General features: G+C 40.4%; 1 protein-coding gene across 3 annotated transcripts in view; it reads left to right on the top strand.

The window, feature by feature from the left end:
* Window positions 1-21,147, top strand: part of LOC125289805 (fibronectin-like) — a 60,635-nt gene that overhangs the window by 34,687 nt on the left and 4,801 nt on the right. For all 3 annotated transcript variants that reach the window (XM_048236812.1, XM_048236814.1, XM_048236811.1), the window contains exons 9-13: window positions 14,992-15,264; window positions 15,466-15,662; window positions 16,636-16,847; window positions 17,000-17,443; window positions 17,520-17,713. In XM_048236812.1, coding sequence (XP_048092769.1) covers window positions 14,992-15,264; window positions 15,466-15,611 — 419 coding nt within the window. In that variant the 3' untranslated portion in view covers window positions 15,612-15,662; window positions 16,636-16,847; window positions 17,000-17,443; window positions 17,520-17,713. The remainder of the gene's footprint in view (window positions 1-14,991; window positions 15,265-15,465; window positions 15,663-16,635; window positions 16,848-16,999; window positions 17,444-17,519; window positions 17,714-21,147) is intronic.

Genomic DNA, 21,147 nt, shown 5'->3' with positions numbered 1-21,147 from the left:
CAACACTCCAATGGATTGGTCCCAGATGGATGAGTGGAGTTAGGCGGAACGAAATTCATCTGGCAAGAGTCAGGTTAACTAGGGGGAGCTATGTGGAGAAAAAGCATCAGGCTTGCCTGGTGTCACTTCAAGTGACATTCGGTTTTTGTCATAACAAGTTAGGGTTAAAATTAGGGTTAGAGTTAGGTTTAGAGTTCATGTGTCATGACAGTGTCATGTGTTCATGTGTCATGTTGATACTGTCAAGTAAAGTGTTACCAAAAATCCTTACAACACTGACCAAGGAAAACCTGGTCTGAAGCAAAAGGCACATATAAAGCACAGACGCACAGTCACTAGATGCAGCCTAAGCAGCCCTTAGCAACGAGTCCTAAACAACCTGTCTGCAGGATAAATATCCTTAGGATTTTTATTCAGTCATTCGAAAATTATTGGTGTTGCTTTTTTCAGGCTTTGTTTTGCAATTGTAACCCCTTGTCAGTCAATAATGAAAGTAAATGACTGTGTAGACTGTTTTGTCTTGACTATGAGACCACAGAGGTTTTAGTTTGCAAAGTGCATTGTTTAAAAGGGTTGTTCTTCTGTTTCTTAATCAGTCATGGGTATGTTTTGGGTGTAACATCCTTTCAACCAGTGAGAGTGACAAATGTCATTCCCTTTAACAGCAGGCATCACAACTTCAAACAGAGCATTGGTATTTTGCCAGTCAGTGGCGTATTTTAATAAATCTGCTTGCACAAGAGACTTGTGCATGGAACACAGGAATCATTCACACTAAGAACGATAATGAAAATTGATAACTATAACCATAACAATAAAAGCATTCACACTGAACAAAGATAAACAATCTTTCAAAGATAAACAATCAACAATTGTGTTAATGAATGTGACGGCTAAAATTTGATGGGTTCTGATTGGCTATTAGCTTGTTATCATTCTCAAAATCGCTCTGGAAGTGATTGCCAACTATATTGTTCTTCATGTCGTTATCGTTATCATTATCATTTATGTGTGAACATCATCATTCATATTAACAATATTTGTTTATACGTAGTTATCATTATCGTTCTTGGTGTTAGGGACCCTAAACCTTGCTTTACTAAAACATATTTGTGACTAGCAGAGTATTATAAGTATAACCTACATACATCTGCATCTGCACTTCATCCTGGTCTCATAGCCAATGGCAAAACCATTCATACAGTTATTTACTCTCACTACTGACTGACAAGGTGTTACAATCGAAAAACATAGCCTGACAAAAACAACACAATAATGTTCGAATGACTGAATAAAAATCCTAAGGATACAGTATTTATCCTGCAGAGGAGTTGTTTAGGACTGGTTGCTAAAGTCTGCTTACATCTTGTGACAATGCTATTGATATGTTAATCGTCTAATCTGATTCAATGATTTATGCTAGGCTGGAGCTAAAAGTAGTATTGCCAGACTCAGAGAACGGCTGGATGAACTGGAGAGAGGTAAAAATCAGAACCATATAAAGGTAGAGTTGCGACAACTCCAATGACGCTAATGTTCCATTTTTTTCCAACAATGGCAGCTTATGAAAGCCTCATAGTTCCCGGAAGTTAACAATTAATAATAGCAGCAGTGCAGTTACAGCAGTATAGACTGTTTGTAGCCAACATTCAGACTCAGTTTTACATTATTGCCTCATCCGAATAATAATAATAACAGTAATAGAGTGAAGTAATAGTATCAATAGCCTAATTAACATAATAAACGATTTATGTATTGACTATGACCGCTTTTTCTGCTGCTCAGTTTTTATCAGTTCCTCATCAAATAAATTAAAAGACGCTAAAAGCCCAGTAAATGTGCCACACGTAATAGCCTAAGATAACCCTTGCCTATCCCATTTCAATTAGGCAGCACTAGGCTACACCACGAACAAGGGTTACATGCAGCTATTCCGACATGCCGCTACTTAGACATTGGCGTCTAATTGTCGAAGTGGCGGCATTAAGATGAATTTTCAAGCATCCCACTACTGCAACATTTTTTTTTCCATTGTCGGAGTAGCGACACTTGACCTTTTTTTCAAACGTCCTGCCATTCCGACACTAAGTTATTAACAGTGCCGTAGCCAGGATTTTTCGACGGAGTGGACTTTTGAGTAGGCCTAGGGTGGGCCTTTTTTTTATTACAATATGGGCAGTATAGCCTAGGCCTACAGTAATCGTCCCAACTTTAAACAACACATGATTTCATCACAGCTCCTGGATTCTATAATAGGCTACGCACAAGAACTTCAACCGAAAGGTTAGTCGCGTCTCAAGGAGTCCAAGAGTGCGCCTCACACACACCAGCTCCGTTGAACAGTGTATTTTTCGTGTTTAAGAGCTTAAAAAGTTGATTAGAGAGTCATATTTGAAATGTTGGATAGCCTAAATTATAGCCTATAGCGTGTGCATCTCAGAGGAAGAGATTTTGCAGTGAGAGATAGGATTTAACCTACCGTAGGTAGGCCTAATGATTATTTGTGTCTGGTGGTAATTAGACTTGAGTATGGATACCTACGAATTGTTTTGAATAAAAAAGATAAGACAACAAATTAAATGTGACCCTGCAAGCTGAAACCAGTCGCTTTGGTAAAATTTACAAAATTAAGTTATTGTACTCACACGAACGGCCATAAACCTAAGCTTTTCAACAATGTATATCGAGGGTATTGCAAATAGTATTGGATAGTCGCTGACCCTCATTAGATGTGGTTATTTGGAGGTAAGGATAGCCTTTAAGAAACAAGGTTATCGCAGTTGCTGTGAGACATACGGCCCTTCTCCAGTCTCTCTCAAAATCAAAACACACCCAATTCACGCTTGGACTTTTCGATTATGTTTCTAAATGTTGGGACTGATGGACACTGAACTCTGGGGGTTATTTGAACGTTCGTTGTGTTGTGAAGTGGGTTACTGTAAAAGGAGCGTCGGATATCCCGCCTGTCTTTGCACAATTATAGGGCCATGATAATGCATGCGCTAGCCTACAGTCGAGAGAAAGAAGACTAAATAAATATGCAGACATGTTATGTGCAATTCAACAACTGCACGCATGACATAAAAGATATAGGCCTAGCCTACATTATAGTGTAGTAAATTCAGTTTATCCAACCTGCTGGCAAGCCAAAATGCATTGCACGCTTTATCATTGTCCTCTAAAATGCAATATAAGCAACTTGAATATATCGCACATCCAGTTTGAACACCCTGATGGACACTGAACTCTGGGGGTTATTTGAACGTTCACTGAAGTGGTTTAGGCTACTGGAGCGTAAGAATTCCGCCCGTCTTTGCACAATTGGCCATTGATTGACGGCCGTTAATTAATTAATATAGGTGGCTTGCACGCACAGAGTTTGTTTGATGCATGGAGTTTCCGACCGTTTTCCCCTGAGAGCTTAGAGAATAAAATGAGGAGAGCTACATGTCTTTTACATAATGTGTAACATTTATTCACATGGCCAGTTCAAAATCACCTAAGGTTTTGACTGAAATGTGTGCCGATATCAATTATTGGGAAAAAACATTGTTTGGAGTGGATGGCGGGTGGATTGTTGATGTAGCTGCAGGTGCAGATGACATGACTACAGCTCATCCATGCATCTAGGATGTTGGAATTTGATAGGGGCAATGTCTAAATAGAGGCATGTCGTAATAACGGTATGTCGTAATAGAGGGTTGTTGTAATAATGGGATGTCTTAATAAAGGGTGAACCCCACGAACAAGCTGTCATTACGTTTTTGCGTTTGTACAACTTTTATGATGTGACGTTTCTTGGGCATTTAGCTTTACCATCATGTTAAGTTGTAGCCTAATGTATGCACAATGCTTCTGTGGATTTAATTAACAGTGGAGTCACAAGGCTAGCTGGTTCGTTATATATGGCGAAGCATAGCCTTTGTTTGCAACAGTGGAGCTGAGTTTGTTGTTAACATTTTTGGTAACGTAAACGTTTCTTCAGTTAGAAGCAGGACTGTTTTTTTTTTTATGTTGCATTCATTTAATTTCATTGGCAAAAGCTAGCCTAATATGCATGAGAAGATTTGAGGGAGCTGCAGCTGTTAGCTAGCCTGACGTAGTCATACTCAATTCTAGTCAGAATATGAGTCTGATACTGCTCCATTGGGATGTAATTATGGGGCGTGTTTCAACCGATACAGGGGGGGAATGCCTTTGCACTCAATTGGATAGACCTAACCAATCAGAACAACGAAATAGCTTACCGTGAGGTGTAGGAAGAAAACACACTAACCATCCTTCTTCTCCACAAATGCTTTAACATTGTTTCCTGGTCTTTTGTAAAAGTTAGTGCCGTCAATAACTCCTAGCCTACAACACTCATTAGCGAAATCTAAGATATACGTAGTAGGGTAGGCTATTAGGAAAAATCTGATAGCCTATATCCCCTCCATTTTTAAAAATAATTCTGTTGAACACTGATATGCTACAAACATGTTAAACAGCTGGGAAAGGCTGTCGCAAATCCCTCAAACAGGTGGTCAATCAGAGATTTCAAACGAACGAGGGAACGCAATGTCGCAATGCAACAGTGCTGTCTTCCCTTGATGAAAGTAAAACCACAAGTTTTCCCACATCTCAACTTTGGCCAAAGTTTTCAGAAATAATCGTTTTCAGTGATAAAACCTCATTAAATAATATGCATTTTCCATATGGGGTCTTAAAAGCCATGTATCCTTCTAGCCACAGCGTTTTTGTTTCAGACATAAGCCTAATCTAAGCGTGCTCAGATGATTTATGTAGGAATAAATATATACACATATAGGAAATAAATAAATAAACCAGGACTTAATTACTGTAGCTATTTTTCTCCTTTTTATCTATGCTCAACCATGCTGCCTTTTGCCTCCACAGAGTAGGTCTGCAACGCAACCTACAACCTACATCAGCCAAATGTGATGCAATATAATGTAATATAATGTAATGTTTGTGTTCTATGTTGTTGCCTGCTCAACAAAAGGCTGGCCTGTGGGGGGTGGGCTGCTTTAGGTGCCGTTTACACGACGCCGGTTTTTGTGAAACCGGTGAGGTTTTGTTAACCAGTTCGCCCTTCGCGTGTACCACGGCGCCCGGCAGTTTAGGAGACTGAAACCGCTTTTGAAACCGGCTTCGAAGTGGGAACTTTTGAAACCGCCGGCTAACTTTAAGCCGTGTAGGCGCCTGTAGGTGCGAAGCCGGCAACTTTATGACGACAGCCCCACCTCTCAACTTCGGCCCGCGGCACTTTCGACCTGACATGCTGCTTGTCAAAACAAACCATTTATTTATCATATTAAAGTGTGTTTTTCTTTCCCCTGTCATGATTTATGTGCACAATGTAGCCTATCAGCCTTTAGTGGCTAAGTTAGAAGCACCACGTTAACTTAACTTAGTTAAACATTAGCTTACTGCATGTTAGTGTTTTCTCCAGTGGTGCTCAGACCTAATGCAATGCGTAGGCTAAGCATTTGAAATTTCACATAGCAGTCACATACCTTGAAAATGAACTTTATTAGTTTAACAGTTGAATTGAAAACCGAATTGTCTGTAGTCTCCTTATTTCATGCGACTGCTTAACCAGAGCCCATTTTCTGGCTTAACAAACTGTTTCAACAATGTTTTCTTCTACGCGATTCACGCAAAATTATCGTGAAGCTTCTGCACAGCGGCGCCATCGACTAGTCTGGCATATGCACTACAGCACATTTAGCCGGTTACACCTCTGTGTGTACACGCAAGGTTTTTTCTTGCTGGTGTCGTTAAAGGTGTGAAAGCGGTAGGAGAAAATTCACCTGGCGGTTTCGTGTAAACGGCCCCTTAGCCTGAAGGACTGTGTCTAAAGCAGCCCACCCCCCACAGGCCAGCCTTTTGTTCTCACACAGGGCCAGGTCTGCTGCCACAGAGAGCTTGAGGTCCTCAATAGTTCAGCTATGCTCAACCAGGCTGCCTATGTTGTTGCCTGTTGAGGTGGCCTGTTTGGTGGTATCTGCCTGAAGGACTTTGTCTAAAGCACAGGCCAGCCTTTTGTTCTCACACAGGGCCAGGTCTGCTGCCACAGAGAGCTTGAGGTCCTCAATAGTTCAGCTATGCTCAACCAGGCTGCCTATGTTGTTGCCTGTTGAGGTGGCCTGTTTGGTGGTATCTGCCTGAAGGACTGTGTCTAAAGCAGCCCACACCCCACAGGCCAGCCTTTTGTTCTCACACAGGGCCAGGGGCCTCATGTACAGAGACTTGCGTGGATTTCATACTAAAACATTGCGTACCTGCAAACCTGAAAAGTAGCGTAGTCACAAAAAAATCCTGAAAAATCCATTCCACGCAGCTTTTCTTTGTACATCCCAATTAACGTGAAATTAAGTGTACATGCACAAGCATTACACTCCACCCTCTCTCCTCCCTCAATCACACTCATTTTAATATGCTAACTAGAAGGCCACTCGAGAGCGCAGACCTCCGCGAAGACAAAATGGCCTATCCCGCAATATTAATAACAATTAAAACTCATTTGTGGATCCATTCATACTCGAACCTGCTCCAAAGTTTAATAATTGAAATCATAAAATTATTGGTCAGTCTGCAAGTAGGTGACAGGGTTTGCATAACTGGGTTTGATGCATTTGAACCATTACAACACAACTGCATTAATTAAAAAAACATTAAATCAATCGTGTCCAAGTAGGCTACCAGGCATTGCGCACTCGAGGTGGAATAAATGAAGTTGATCCAGGCCACATCGCCACAACATTACGATTTCTGGATCATATCCCTATATTTGCACACAAGTGTGACAACAATAATGCGAATGCCAACAAGGAGCACCCAAGAGCAACAGGGGCAAGGAAAAACTCCCTTACCAAGGAAGAAACCTTGGGCAGATCCACGGCTCAAGGGGCTAACCCAACTGCCAGGGGTCTTGGTGTGTGTGTTGGGGGGATGACAGGGGAGATGGGATAGTATGCTGTGTATGTGGGGAGAGGGCAGTGTGCAATACATGTATGTGTGTTGGAGAAGCTTCTTCAGGAGACAATGTGCTGTGTATTGGGGGGAGGGGGACAGTGTGCTGTAAGTATGTTGGGGATGTGTGTTGGAGAAGCTTCAATCAAGGACATGGGTAGATGGAGGAGAAATCAAAAATAATAAATAAAAAGTTCTATGGAGATGTGCAAAAGTTGGAGAAAGTCAGATATGTGTGTGTGTGTGTGTTTTGACGTGTGATGAAATAAGAAAATAAATAAAAGGTCTGTAGCATAGGGTGAGGGAAGTAAAAGTGCTAAAAGTCTTGTAGGTGTGTGTCTGTGTGTGGGGGGGGGGGGGTCATGAGTGCTGAGGAGTGAATGAGTGCAAAGTCAGTATAGTGTGAGTTCAGAGTTCGGATGGCCTGGGGATAAAAACTTCTCCTGAGTCTCTCAGTTCTGGCTTTGTGACTACATAGGCGTCTTCTTGATTTCAGCGGTAGGAATAATCCATTGTTAGGATGAGAAGAGTCCTTCAGAATCTTTTGGGATCTTAGGAGTACTCTTCTGGAATAGATATCTTGAAGAGCAGGGAGTTGAGTTCTTATAGTACGTTCAGCTGAGCGCACTACTCTCTGCAGAGTACTACAATCTCTAACTGTGGAGTTCCTATACCAGGTGATAATGCTACCAGTTAGAACACTCTCAACCGGTGAAGTGTAGAAGGCCTTCATGATGGATGTAGAAACTTTGAATTTCCTTAGCTGACGAAGGAAGTAGAGTCGTTGTCTGGACTTATTCAGAACATATTGAGTGTTAACAGTCCATGTTAGGTCTTCAGTAATGTGGACACCAAGGTATTTAAAACTTGTGACTCTCTCTACAGGTTGCCCGCTGATCATTAGTGGGGTGTAACTGTAGTTCTGCTGCTGCCTTCTGTAATCCACTACCATTTCCTTGGTTTTATCGACATTCAGTGTCAAGCTGTTAGATTGACACCACTGTGCCACCTCATCAACCTGATCCAAGTAGAGCTGTTCATTGTTGTTACTAATCAGGCAAAAGATCACTGTGTAATCTGCAAACTTGATGATGGAGGTATGACTACTGTTGGCTTTGCAGTCATGTGTCATCCATAAGATAGATGTGAGTGGAGTAAACATTGGTCTAGTGTTATCCAATTGTGTGCAGTGAGATTTTCAAATGCATGCTTGGTGCCGCCCCTCGAGTTGGGCCATTACATTGTTCGTGGCCAGACCCTTAATCTTTCTAGATTACCAGGTCTGGATTTTCCAGGCTAGAAAATGTCCACTTTCAAATCCAATTGTCCAATTAACAATTACCACTTGACTATTTAGTAATTTAGCACTCTGGAACAAGGCGTCCGAAGGAGACAATGTAGATAGAAGATTTTCCGAAGGCTGTTGATCTTTATTCACCGTATTGCAATGTTAGTACAGCCCAACCAAAGTCCAGACCAACCATCAAAGCAATAGGGAGGAGATGTCATCAGCTGGGGCCCCCGACAAGATCTCCCCTATGGATGGCTATACTGTACACTATATTTTATACTCCTCAGCCCTTGAGAAGTGCCACCCTCTCACGCCATCTCCATTAACACCCTTCACCAATCAGTACCAAGCAGGGTCGCTTACATTGGTGGAAACCATCTTCCCATCATGCATAAAACTATATGCAAACCTATGTAATGCATAGGTAACATATGTAAAATAGTGTAACCCTAAGTTTTTCTGGTTCCTTCCAGTTTGGTGAAATAAGGCCTTCTTATCTTATTCTCTTCCTAGCTGGACAGGCCCTAACTCATAAGGCACAGTGGCCTCCTCATCCCTGTCCTGTCCAGTCCTCACTAGCTTGATAACACCCCCTCTCCCTCAACACCCTTCACCAATCAGTACCAAGCAGGGTCGCTTACATTGGTGGAAACCATCTTCCCATCATGCATAAAACTATATGCAAACCTATGTAATGCATAGGTAACATATGTAAAATATTATAGCCCTAAGTTTTTCTGTTTCCTTCCAGTTTAGTGAAATAAGGCCTTATCTTATTCTCTTCCTAGCTAGACAGGCCCTAACTCGTAAGGCACAGTGGCCTCCTCATCCCTGTCCTGTCCAGTCCTCACCAGCTTGATAACACCCCCTCTCCCTTAACCATGTAAGGAGGAGATCCTCTCATCCTGGTACCCCCAGTACTTTATGAAACCCATGATTACATCCCTTCAAATCCTGAAAACCCACCATAATACCTAATAGAATCCTAGGTAATATGAGTCCGCTGCTGCCGTTGCTTATATGCCTACTACCAACTTCAGGGAACAAAGTATAACTAATTCAATGCGATGCAAGGGTAGTTTTTATTTCTAACAGTATTCTATCAACATAGACATTTACATAAATTGTCTGGCGTTATAATTTAAGTTGAAGGAAAAAGCTGTAGATGACAATGTTTATCAGATGTTTGACAGAAATGGTTTGATTTTAATCTAAAACTCTGAACTGAAACAGTTATTTTAAAACAGGTATTCACACAGATGTTTGCATTTTTAAAACAGCAAATTATTTAGATTTCCCCTGGTTTCAGAGAGGCTACTACTACAATACTAAAATAAGATGTGGAGGTTGAAACAACTGTTTTTATACAGAAAATTAAGTTTGTTTTGCTTTAATAAATGTCTTAATCTTTTTAAATGTCAATTAGCCAGCTATAGCCTCATGACCTTTAACCTCTACCTGTGATCCCATGATCTTTAATGCCTTATTAGTTAATTTAGGCTTAATTAACGGTGTTGGGTTTAATGATGATCCTTCAATCTGCTTGAGAGGTATAAAACAAACATTGCATGTCAACTATGACCACACATGACCTTGACCTTTGACCCCAATACATTAAACACCTACTACTTTCATCAAGAACTAATGGTGAGTAAGTACACCAAGTTTGGTAAAGATCATTTTACCAGTATGGGAGATATCAGCTAATATCTATTTGTGATAATATATGATTTTGGCCCAATAATCATTATACCATGGTCCATTCAAAGCTGTATATCTTTTTTCTGGTACAAATCTGCACTGTAGGCACCTGAAATTCTTAATCTACATGAAATTACGGTTCGATTGATACCAAATATCCTTTTGCTGTATTTACTTCCACCTTCAACCCTAATTCGCTCAGACTACAGTTATGAAGAACTTTGTTGGTGTTGCATCGTGAAGACACAGCTGTGCGCAGTTTTCACGCAGGTCATCTTTGCCCTTGGACATTTTCAGCCGGTTGGAAATTGGACTAATTTTATTTTTTATTTTAATTAATTTTATTTATTAATTTGTTTGTTGTATGTCTTGTATGTCTTGGTGTTACGGGTACGCTGGCGACTACGCCGCTCCATCCGGCATCTATTGTCTTTGTTAGTCTGTGTCAATGACAATGTCTTATATGTGAAGCGCTTTGGGTTGCACTCTGTGCAGGTTAAATGCGCTATACAAATAAATCTGACTTGACAATGTGCCCCAGCTCAGTGCACTGTGGTTGGGTACTCAAATCGCTCAGTCTGGGGTAGCCTGGATGTATGGGAACTTCCATCCACTCTGACCATGTGTCTGATACTCCAAAAGGCCCAAAAAGAGTCCCAAAGTATGGGGGAAACATACTGGATGTATAATTAAGCTCAGCACTAGACCCACTGATTATCTGTCCCCCCTATATTTAATAAACAAATAAACCTCTGGACATCCAGAGTAGGGCCACAGCCTCACACTGCCTACCTACCCAGGAATCACCCTCTCTACCCTGGGTAGAAAGACTGACTCACAGGCCCCTGGACTTCCACAACCTGCAACCCATACCCCACAGACCACCCTTTTACTCTCCTTTGTTCTGGCCTTTTTGAACAACAGGCTGCCAGCACAGCTCACGTGTCCATCTTGTGGCCAGAGCAGGTACTGCAGAGGAAATTCAATGAATCCATTCAAATCCATTGAATGAGAGTACTGACCATGTGTCTGATACTCTAAAAGGTCACAAAAGAGTCCCAAAGTACGGGGAAAACATGCTGGATGCATTGCCTGGAGGTTCAACTTTGTGCCAGAATGGTATTTTTGTTTGTTTTAATGTGTTTTAACAAGTCATACAGGTTTTGAAGGGAGGACATTTTTGTTCCCCGGCCTCGGCGACCAACGCGCTATGCTACAGATTTTTTTTATTTTTCAGAAAAAAAGAAGAAAAAAACATTTTTTTTCTGAACAAAAACACTGCAGAGGACCAAGCCTAATGATGTCCGACAGGTCTGATGGCCTTTTGACACTTTCGGGGAAGATTAGCACACTTCCAGCCTCCACGGGCGCGGTCAGCACATGGGCGAGTGGGGAAGATTTTTTTGAAGATTTTTGTTTTGTTTCTGAAAATGGAAAAAAATGAAAAAACACTGCTGAGCATCAATCTAAGTGAAGATTTGATGTGTTTGGCAGGTTTGATGTGTTTAAAACGTTTTAAAAGATTTTTAGAAAAAAAAAAAACGGCGGATGTTCACTTTTTGCACACACGAGTGCCGAGGTGACAGCCTCTTTAACCTAGCATCTTAATGCTGTATTCACAGCACGGTAAATGACAAATGATGACAAAATGCTGTTCATGTTTATGAGTTCATAGCCTGGTTATTTATCAAGGACTATATCACGTTTTATATGTTATTATGATCACTCGCATTACCATGGGGTTAGGCTACTGTTAACATGCCCACCATTACACTGGTTAAAAAGACAACTTTTAAACTTTTTTTTTTCAATTCTCCCGAGACGCTAGCTACTTAAGGTAATTCGCTCCTTAGCTCAGATCAGTGACGAACTACCAGAGAAAACGCTGGGGAGAAAACTCAAACAAGTTAATGTTAGACTTAGACTAGCTGTGTTACAGTTTCTCGTTGCAAAATTAAAATGTCACTGGAGCTCCAATGCGCTTTTGTAGGCTACACGCAGTCTCAAAAACACTGTTTACAGCTCTTCGAGTCACTGTACGAGGTCAATTTTTTTATAACTATAATTTAGATAGGCCTAAGCTACACTTATGGGATGGGTGCTATTGCGTTTTCTAAAGAATCTCCCGCCTTGGTTTTGTACAGAAATCAATTTTAGGCTAAGTGACACAAACGTAAAAGGGAGAAAAAAAGGTCAACTTCCGATATTTAGCAGGCTACGATATAAGGTCTGGAATTTAATTTAATATTGTTCTAATGGTAGGAACTACATTTAATTACAATGTGTTATAAATATTGTATATCAATGCATTTATTGGCTGTCAATTACCCAAAATTGTGGCTCTGTCTCTCATTGAACAGTAGTCTATTTAATGCACTCTAATCCATTGTCAATCACTTCCGGGAAGTTTTTGAAGTTTATATGAACCACATGACCTTAACGAATTTTGAACAGCCATTGTCGCAACTCTACCTTTATATGGCTCTGGTAAAAATAATTTGTTTAACTCGAGCGGAGGTGAAAAATGACCGTAATTCCCAAATAGTGGAGTATCCCTTTAAAACGTTGATATGTTTCAATGATAGAGACAATCTGCAAGTGCCAACTATCTGCCACATGTCTGATATGTAGGCTGATGTTTTGCGGATTCTTGAATGATTTGCTATTGAAATGTCAACCTCGCAACGTTAACCCACCGGCCAAAATGACATTGGCCCAAAGTCAGTAAACAGCATCATGCCAACGTCTGCTATGCCACTGGGTGAAGTTAAACTTAAAGGTGCTCTTAGCGATTTTGGGTAACATTACTTCTGTTGACGTTCAAACAAAACGGAGCACTAGCTTGCTACTCCCTCCCTGTCTCTCCCGTGCAATTGAAACTCTCCTAAACGCTCATCTCGTCGGTGATTGGCTGGAACAGTTTGTTATGTTTTTATGGACCAGGTTATTTTTGTTTTTTGGACCATTTTTTTTTACATTGAATATGTTCAGGGCACAGGCAGCTAGCTGATGGTGAGGTGATGTTTGTTATATGTGACAAACATTTGTATACCTTAAAAACCGAGTAACATCGCTTAGAGCAGTGTTCCCCAACCTTTTTTCCTTGAAGGCCCCCTTGCCTGTGTCTAAGACAAGCCAGGGCCCCCTACCTGAACTCCTACCCTCATACACACACAAAAAGAATTTAAATGTTGAACAAAAATATGTTTTAATGGATATTCCCTCCGGCCTCGTGGCTACGGCCGAACAACACCCGTGGGAATATCCATGACCAATCCCACTCTCACTCGTGCTATATTGCTTTTATACAACAATTCTACCACAAACTAAATAATCTGAAAAAACACCCATTATTGTTTTAAAATGTGTATTTCGACATTGTTTTTACGCATCAAAAAATAGTTCCCTTTTCATTAGACAGCGTCTTGGTTGCTAGGTAACCAACATTCCAGATCCCTCGTTACGGGTCTTTGTGGTTTAGTGTCTTCTTGAAAGAAATGTTTCAAGTCGGGCTGAAATCACATTCATATCTAGGTTTGCTGCATGCATGTTACAAGGACACTGGGCCATGTCATGTAAGGGACATGGTACTGCAAAAAACAGGAAACATAGCCTACATTGCAGAACCACTCAACTTTATTAATTTATGGTGAATAAATGTTACACTACTGTGCACAGCCTGACGTGACGATGCTAGCACGTTAGCAGCGGTTAGCTAACTATGCTAACGTTAGTTATCTACAAGTCTCCTCCAAGTGACAATAATATTATACACAATGCTGAGAACAATTAGCATCCTCGTTTATCTTACTTACATTGAGTTGGCTGTGTTTTACCTGCTAGGCAGCAGCTTAGCCACATAACACGGATTCCATGGCTGTAATAGAAAGAAAAATTCAATATATCCGTCTTTTCAAAGACTGTAGTTTTTGCCAAAAAATTTGAATTTAAGGATTTTAACGTGCTGTGAAGTTACATGCAGGTCTTTTACGGAGGAAACCCATGAATAAAACTAGTCCACGTTGTATGAATATATGTTGTAGTATCCTACAGTGTAAAAAAATATACTAACGTCTTAGAAACGTTATTTAAATAAACTGTAAAATTATTGAAATAGATTAAGAAAGCCACCGCTATGGTGATTTCTAATGGTAGATTGATTTGTTTAGATCCAGTGAAATTGCTGCCTTGGCAACGCTACGTCATGGCTTCGGGACTCTATTGTTGTATAATTTGGATTATACAGAATATTTGATTATCCAATTGGGTGTGTTATTGGGATTTTATACATTTAATGTACACAAATATAATTTTGGTAACATTAGAAATTTGAAATTTGAATTTAGACATTTGTTCCAACAGCCCTTACAACTTCAGCTCAGGCAACATTGTGCGGACCCCCTGCAATCTCTGGCGACCCCTAGTTGGGTCCACTGACCCCAGGTTGGGAACCACTGGCTTAGAGCACCTTTAAATTTGTGCATGAAACTCTTACCAAATCGTCGCAGAAATGCATGTAGCAAGCTCGTAAACAAAGGTTTTAAATACAGTTAGTGGACCCAACTAGGGGTCGCCAGAGATTGCAGGGGGTCCGCACAATGTTGCTGACAGTTCCAAAGAAATACACGTCCATGCTGAATTGGTGTATTAGTATTTGCGTGCACGTGTTTTAGGTACATTGTAAATGGGCTCCAATGGCCTCTTGGCCAGACGGACCTGCAGAGCAAATCCCAAATTTGCTGGAAGTTTGTATGGGTATTCCCAGGCTAGTTCCCCCCAGAAGTAGGCTTAATTGTTTATTCCAACTTATATATATATATATATTATTTTTTCATACATTTTTTTTTTTATTTAAGCTGTGCCAACTGTGCAAGCGTATTGGAGTGCCGACAAGAAAACTCATTTACTAAATGGTTGAAACAAATATTTGGCAGAACTTGAACTGAACTCGGGATGTGCACCTCTGTATTTTATGTCAAAAACACTTTCAAATGTCTTTACTGTTGCATTTTTTTTTCTTACAGCTGTGCTATTACCCCCAAGCAAGCTCACAGTAGTTTCAGTGACTCCAGAATCTATACATATCACATGGAGCCAACCAAATGGGATGGATCGGACTCCACACTCCTTCCAGATCTCTTACCACAGTGGAGGAACTGAGTCAGAACCCATTTCTGCAGATTCATGCAGCGCTGACATCACAGGCCTGCAACCAGACACCAAATATGATGTCAGCGTCTGCACCAAGCTCAATAATGGGGAAATAAGTGCTCCTGTTAAACAAGAAGTCCGTACAAGTGAGAGCTGTTGTGATGAAATAGATAAGTGTAAATCTGTTCAGGGAGTGAAAAAACAGTGGCTTGAGTCAGCAGTTATATACTGTATGTGTGTTCATATATATTTCAAACTTGTATTAGTCAGGTGGTAATCTTTATCTCAAGATATTTTCATAGCTATCCAGTTGTTAATTTGCTAATTTTAATTTATTTGTCAAGCAGAAGTCCCAACCAAAAAATTCTACACCATTGTGATTGGGAACACTCAAAATCATCACAATGCTTTGAAGAGAATGTTGATGAAAAAAAAGGTTTGGCAGAAGTTGCAAGTGTGGATGATTGTGATGTCATCCTGGCTTTCTGTGTGATAGTTTCCCGTGTTGGAACAGACATGGAGGCAGCTCTTAAAGAAATACCAGGTACTGAACTAAATAGTTGGCCTATCACATAGCCTTTATACATTTGTCTCCTGGCAACACCGGTAAATGTAGTATCATTATTTCACCTTTCTGGGAATCACACCGATTGGTGGCTCCCACCATAACAATTAAATTATTCAGAAAATATGTATGCATGAAAATATTCAGAAATGCATAAACTTTCAACAAAGTTTCACATTTTACATCTTTTTTTTAGCCTGTTGTTGTGAGCAATAGCAATTCATGTGCTGTAAATAGCCCATATTTTCTCTAGACTCCCTGAGCAAGTGTTGTTGAAAGCTTGCATACACATTAGCATTTCACTAGTTCACATTCCGTAATTTGCAAACAGATAATAGCATAATAAAAAGCATATTTGGCGAAGTCCCTGGCCAGGGTCCTGAAGTGATTTGCGGGATCGTGCAGGAGTCAACTGCGCAGGGAGGAGTCGTGCAGGATTCCGCAATACACCCCTTATCCTTGAACTATGGGGGAGGCGTAAGGGGAGGTGGTGGGTTGCACGCGGAGTGACGCCGATGCTGCAACTTCGGCAGATAGAGGCCGACCGCAAATAAATAACCTGTCTGATTGAAGGAGGCGTGGCAAACTCAGTCATGCTCCTCCCGAACTTCTGTTTGTAAACGCAATTTAATAACCTCCACCATTATCAAACGTGTTCTGAATGCCTTTTTAAAAAATCAGATACCACATGGTACAGTCCACCTTACCGTGATCACAGAATTCATAGTTTGCCCACCGTTTGTAAACGCCATTTAATAGGGAAAACACTTTACAGATACAAACTTCCTGTATGGAGACTACATACCTGCAGAAGGCATTCATTCAGGATGGTGATCACTGAAATCAGTCTGAAGAAAAATAATAAGCAGTTGTGTACTATCCACCACAATGTTTTGTTGCAGAATGTCTATTAACCAGTAATAAGTCACTTTTTGTTTTTCTCCTCTGACAGACTCTAAGCCTGCTATTCTAGTGGTCATGCACCACACCTTTGATACCAATCACGTGACACCAAACACCAGCAGATTTGTAAGAGGGCAAAAGATGACTGTGATTGACATTTTGTTCCATGAGGACCAAGGGATACTGAAGTGTGAAAAGAACAGTGATGCACAGAGACAGCTACTCATAGAGTTTGAGGTTTCCCCAGAATCGGATACAAAAGTGAGTGCATGTAATTCCCTCGTTTAGTTTTTGACTGTGTGCAATTCCATGTGTATAATAATAATTACTGTAATATTTAATTGCATTCGTTGTCATCACAATCTTCACAATAAACCCCTGAAACATCCAGTATCTTTGAACACATTTTTCAGGTCTTGGCCTCCTCAGGGTGGATGAACAAGGGGATAAATCTGTTGAAATCAATAGGCCAATTCATTGTCTCTCAATGATGACCGCCCGCCACCCACTGAACAGCAACAGCAAAAACAAAATAATAACAAAATACCACCACCAGATGACAGCAGCTCCACAGCTGCAGATGGATCTCAAATAGTTTCCAAACCCTGTTTGACAGAAAAAACAACAATGTGTAGCAAGACTGCTACATCACGTTCATCTAAAAATATAAAATACTTTACTATTTTGAGTGGGAAACACACTGAAATCTCATGCAGAGGTTCAAAAACGTCTTACAGATAAAGGAGTTTTGCAAGCTGAAGTCTTTTCAGTGAAACAATGTGATGTTCTCCTGGTGTTCTGCCCAGTTGTTTCCTCGTTTGGCTCTGACATTGAAAAAGCTTTCCGTTCCATTCCAGGTGAGTGACATTTACTCAAGAAAATGTTTTTTGATGCAAGCCATGCATATTAAGATTTTTGTGTAAACACTTTCAGATGGAAAGCCTGCTGTTGTAGTGGTGATGCACCACACATTTGACACAGATTTCTTGCCACCATGCAACAACGCTCCTAACAAGAGGAAGGATATACTTGTTGTGCATTGCTTATTCTTCGAGGACATAGGGTTACTGAAGTCCTCAAAAAATGATGATTCAATCAGCCGTGTCACTAAGTGGCTGTGTGAAAGGGTAAGTAAATAAATACAAATGAGTGAATGAAAAAAATAAATGTGTATAATAGTGTATGGGAGACATTTGATTATTATTAACCATTTTCAGAGTGAATGTAGATAACTGCATTGCCTGTCTTATATCACATCCTCACACCATCTGTCTGTGTTGGTCAGCACTAGGGATGTAACGATTACCGGTATAATGATAAACCGTGATAAAAATGTTGACTATAACAATTACCATTTTCTTTTGAAATATCATAATTATCACAGTTGATTACCGCGGTGTTGAAACCGTGTGTTTAATCCTTCCCAGCTTCATCGAGCCTGCTTTTGCCTGGCCTTTTGACATTCTGTTGTCTACAGTAGGCCATGGCCATGGCCACTCTGCATCTTTTTATTTTCGCATCCACATTAAATCCATTCCACTCACGCTATCAGAACACAGTAGCCTAAAGTTTTATTTCGAACACTTACTTTGGTCTCACTCAGGGTAGAAATTTCACAGCGGCCATGACGGCCATGGCCGTCTTTGCCCCTTGCGTTGGCCGTGATGCCCCTTTGAAAATCAGAGCTTTACAGGCCACGGTGGCCTTGGTGCCCGCTTCTTTCAATATTCTGCTTTGTGTCCTACTAATAGCGATTTTTATTTAGCCTATGGCCTCTCAAAATAATCACAGCGCAAATAAATTTAGTCTTTTAGGCAGTGGAGAAAGTGACAGCGCAAGAAAGAAAGTGAGTCCAAATTCACCCATTCTTCTCAGTTGAACTACTCGCGAAGTAGCCTACTCATCACACAGACATCACAAGTATCACATGAAACAGCTTTTTCTCAGCTTTTAAACTATGTTAGCCGCTAATTGCTCTGGTGAACGGTTCGCGAGAAAAGTAAATAATATAATTCAATTTACCGTAATCATAAATTCTACTCAAGGTTTTGCGTCCATCTCCCTACCTACTTCACGAACCCTTTGTTTAAAACATGACAAATCATATATCAGAATAAACAGCAGACCTTACCGGACACAAAATTTGTAAAGCAGTCCCCTGTGCAGTTAGCCGTTCCAGAGTAATCCAGTTTTGAATTTGCAGTAAATTTCGACATGCATGGATGTCTCCAAATTTGGGCTTTAAGTTTAACAATGTGTTTAAATTGTTCCACATGATTTCATAACGGGCCAAATACAAAATAAATGTTACAAATATCGTCTAGATATCGGTAAATCAGAGGACAGTTGACTAAGAGTTTGTTTCTTAAAGCTGAGCTGTGCTTAAATTGTTAAATACATGATTTCATAACAGGCCAAATATAAAATAAATGTTAAATATAGCCTAGATATCTGTAAATATTAGATGATCAGATGATTTACAGTTCTATGTAATATGTCATGTTTCATGTTTTTGCAATGTTTCATACAGTGATGCAGGTCTACTGCAGTGAATAGGCTAAATACAACTTTGATCATTTTTATAGCCTACTACTGTATAGTTAACTTTGGCCTTGGTGCCCTGACATGTGGCCTTTGTGCCCCCCACCAAATATGCCCAACTGAAGGCCAAGTGGCCTTGCCCCCAGAATGGTGAAATTCCAAGCCTGCTCACTCATTGGATCCAAATAACAGTAATAGCAACCTCCAAGTCATAGTAGGGTAAGTTAAGCTATAAGCACATAGGCAATTAAACATGAAAAAGTGAACGGGACACTTTTTGCAACTATTTCAGCTTGTGTAGGCCTATAAGTGCTTTCTGAACATATTGAACACTAGGGGTGTAACGGTTCATGTATTCGTATTGAACCGAAACGGTACGCGCGTCACGGTTTGGTGCAAGAATTTACACGGAGAATACACGGTATAAAAATACATAAAACTCGTGTGCGGATTAATTAATGTCATGCACAATTACTGTTAAGTAGCGAGAGTTACGGGAGTTCTTTAGCGACACCTAACGCTAATCTGTAGCCTCGCCTTAGCTCTGAAGCTCTGATTGGCGCCTATGTTTTTTTTTTTTGTCAGGTCGTCGGTCGAGTCCTTCAGTCATTAGCAGCACTAAGGTTAGACCCACAAGAGTTAGAGGATCCGCTGGTCTCTTTAAGATCGCAAGTTTGAGAACTTCAGTTACAGTATCGTTAGTACAGGCGAAAGAGTGGTGGATAAGATGAAACTGTGTGTCGGCGTTGTTCAGCAGTTGTTGGGTATGTGAGTGGAAAAAATGCTACACATATTCGAAGCCATCACCCAGATGATGTAGGCTACCAATCACTGAAATGAGGGGGAAAAAAACTTCCCCTGCGCTTCAGCAGCCTTTGGATACACATACAAATAGGGCCAAAACCTATGGCTTAAATGAAATGATTTCGTAATGACAGAAAGCTATGTAAATCACGTGGTAATTACCTTTATGTTGGGGTAACTTGTAACTTCTCACATGAGGAGCTGGTAGTGTTAAGTGCATAGACAGTAAAATAAAGTGACAACGCTAACCAGGCTAATAAACAAACCATGCTACAGTGAGTTAAAGGGGTGGTTCAGGATTTTGGACATAAAACCTTATTTCCAAGTAAGCAAGTGTGATATTTATCAGTGGAGACCGTTTTCAGCACGTTTCATCCAGTCCTTCTAATTGCAGAGTTTGCAGGTGCTAGGCTAGCGCAAGTCAACGGTATGTGCTAGCCTGCCACTAAAGACAGTATTTAAATAATTAAAGGAAAATTCCGGTTTTTAGCTCTTTAAGGTCCTTTTCTGGTTTGTTTTGGATGAACTAGAGTGGTGGACACCGAAATATTGACGATTGGTCCTGTCTCGACTTTTCTGACTCGTTTTGAATCGCCTTCAACTGCTCAGGGTGGCTGCCAACAGGCATACTTTAGTAGGCTACTCAAACATGTCCTAAAACAACCCTTAACGTTCGTTTTCAAAACTGTGCAACTCACCGAGTGGTAAAAACCAGAATTTTCCTTTAATTCGTTTTAGTCCTTTCTGATTTTGTCACCCCTGGAAAGTCTGAGAGCTTATTTGCATTAAATCTTGTAACTCGAGTAAGAAATTGATATCTTAGAGGATGTGGACTTACTATTGATTCAAACAACATAAAATTTAGTTAAGTACAGAAGTTGGGTTATTCACATCATTTTGCGATTTTATTACATATTACATGGTGAGTAATATGTTATTTTAAGGGCCCTATCATGACAATCTAAAGCGCATAGTCACTAGTCAAAAGTCAAATTTAGTAAGATGTCCATTCCCAGGGGCGCCTGCAGGAATTAATGCTATGGTACGCACACCCATTACTCCGCAAAAAAAAAATATTGCAATTGCCTACCTTGTTCTTGCCCATCTGGAATAACTCCTCTAGCTTTGCTGCATCCATCCTTTCTGTTTTCGTTGTTTAAACTTGTGATATCCATGATGATTATTGGAGTTAGTGAATTAGCTCAACATTGTGTGC

Source organism: Alosa alosa, chromosome 24 (assembly GCF_017589495.1).
Source record: "Alosa alosa isolate M-15738 ecotype Scorff River chromosome 24, AALO_Geno_1.1, whole genome shotgun sequence".
Classification (NCBI taxonomy): Eukaryota; Metazoa; Chordata; class Actinopteri; order Clupeiformes; family Clupeidae; genus Alosa; species Alosa alosa.
Note: the sequence above shows the minus strand (reverse complement) of the source record. Positions and strands in the feature narration are given on the sequence as shown.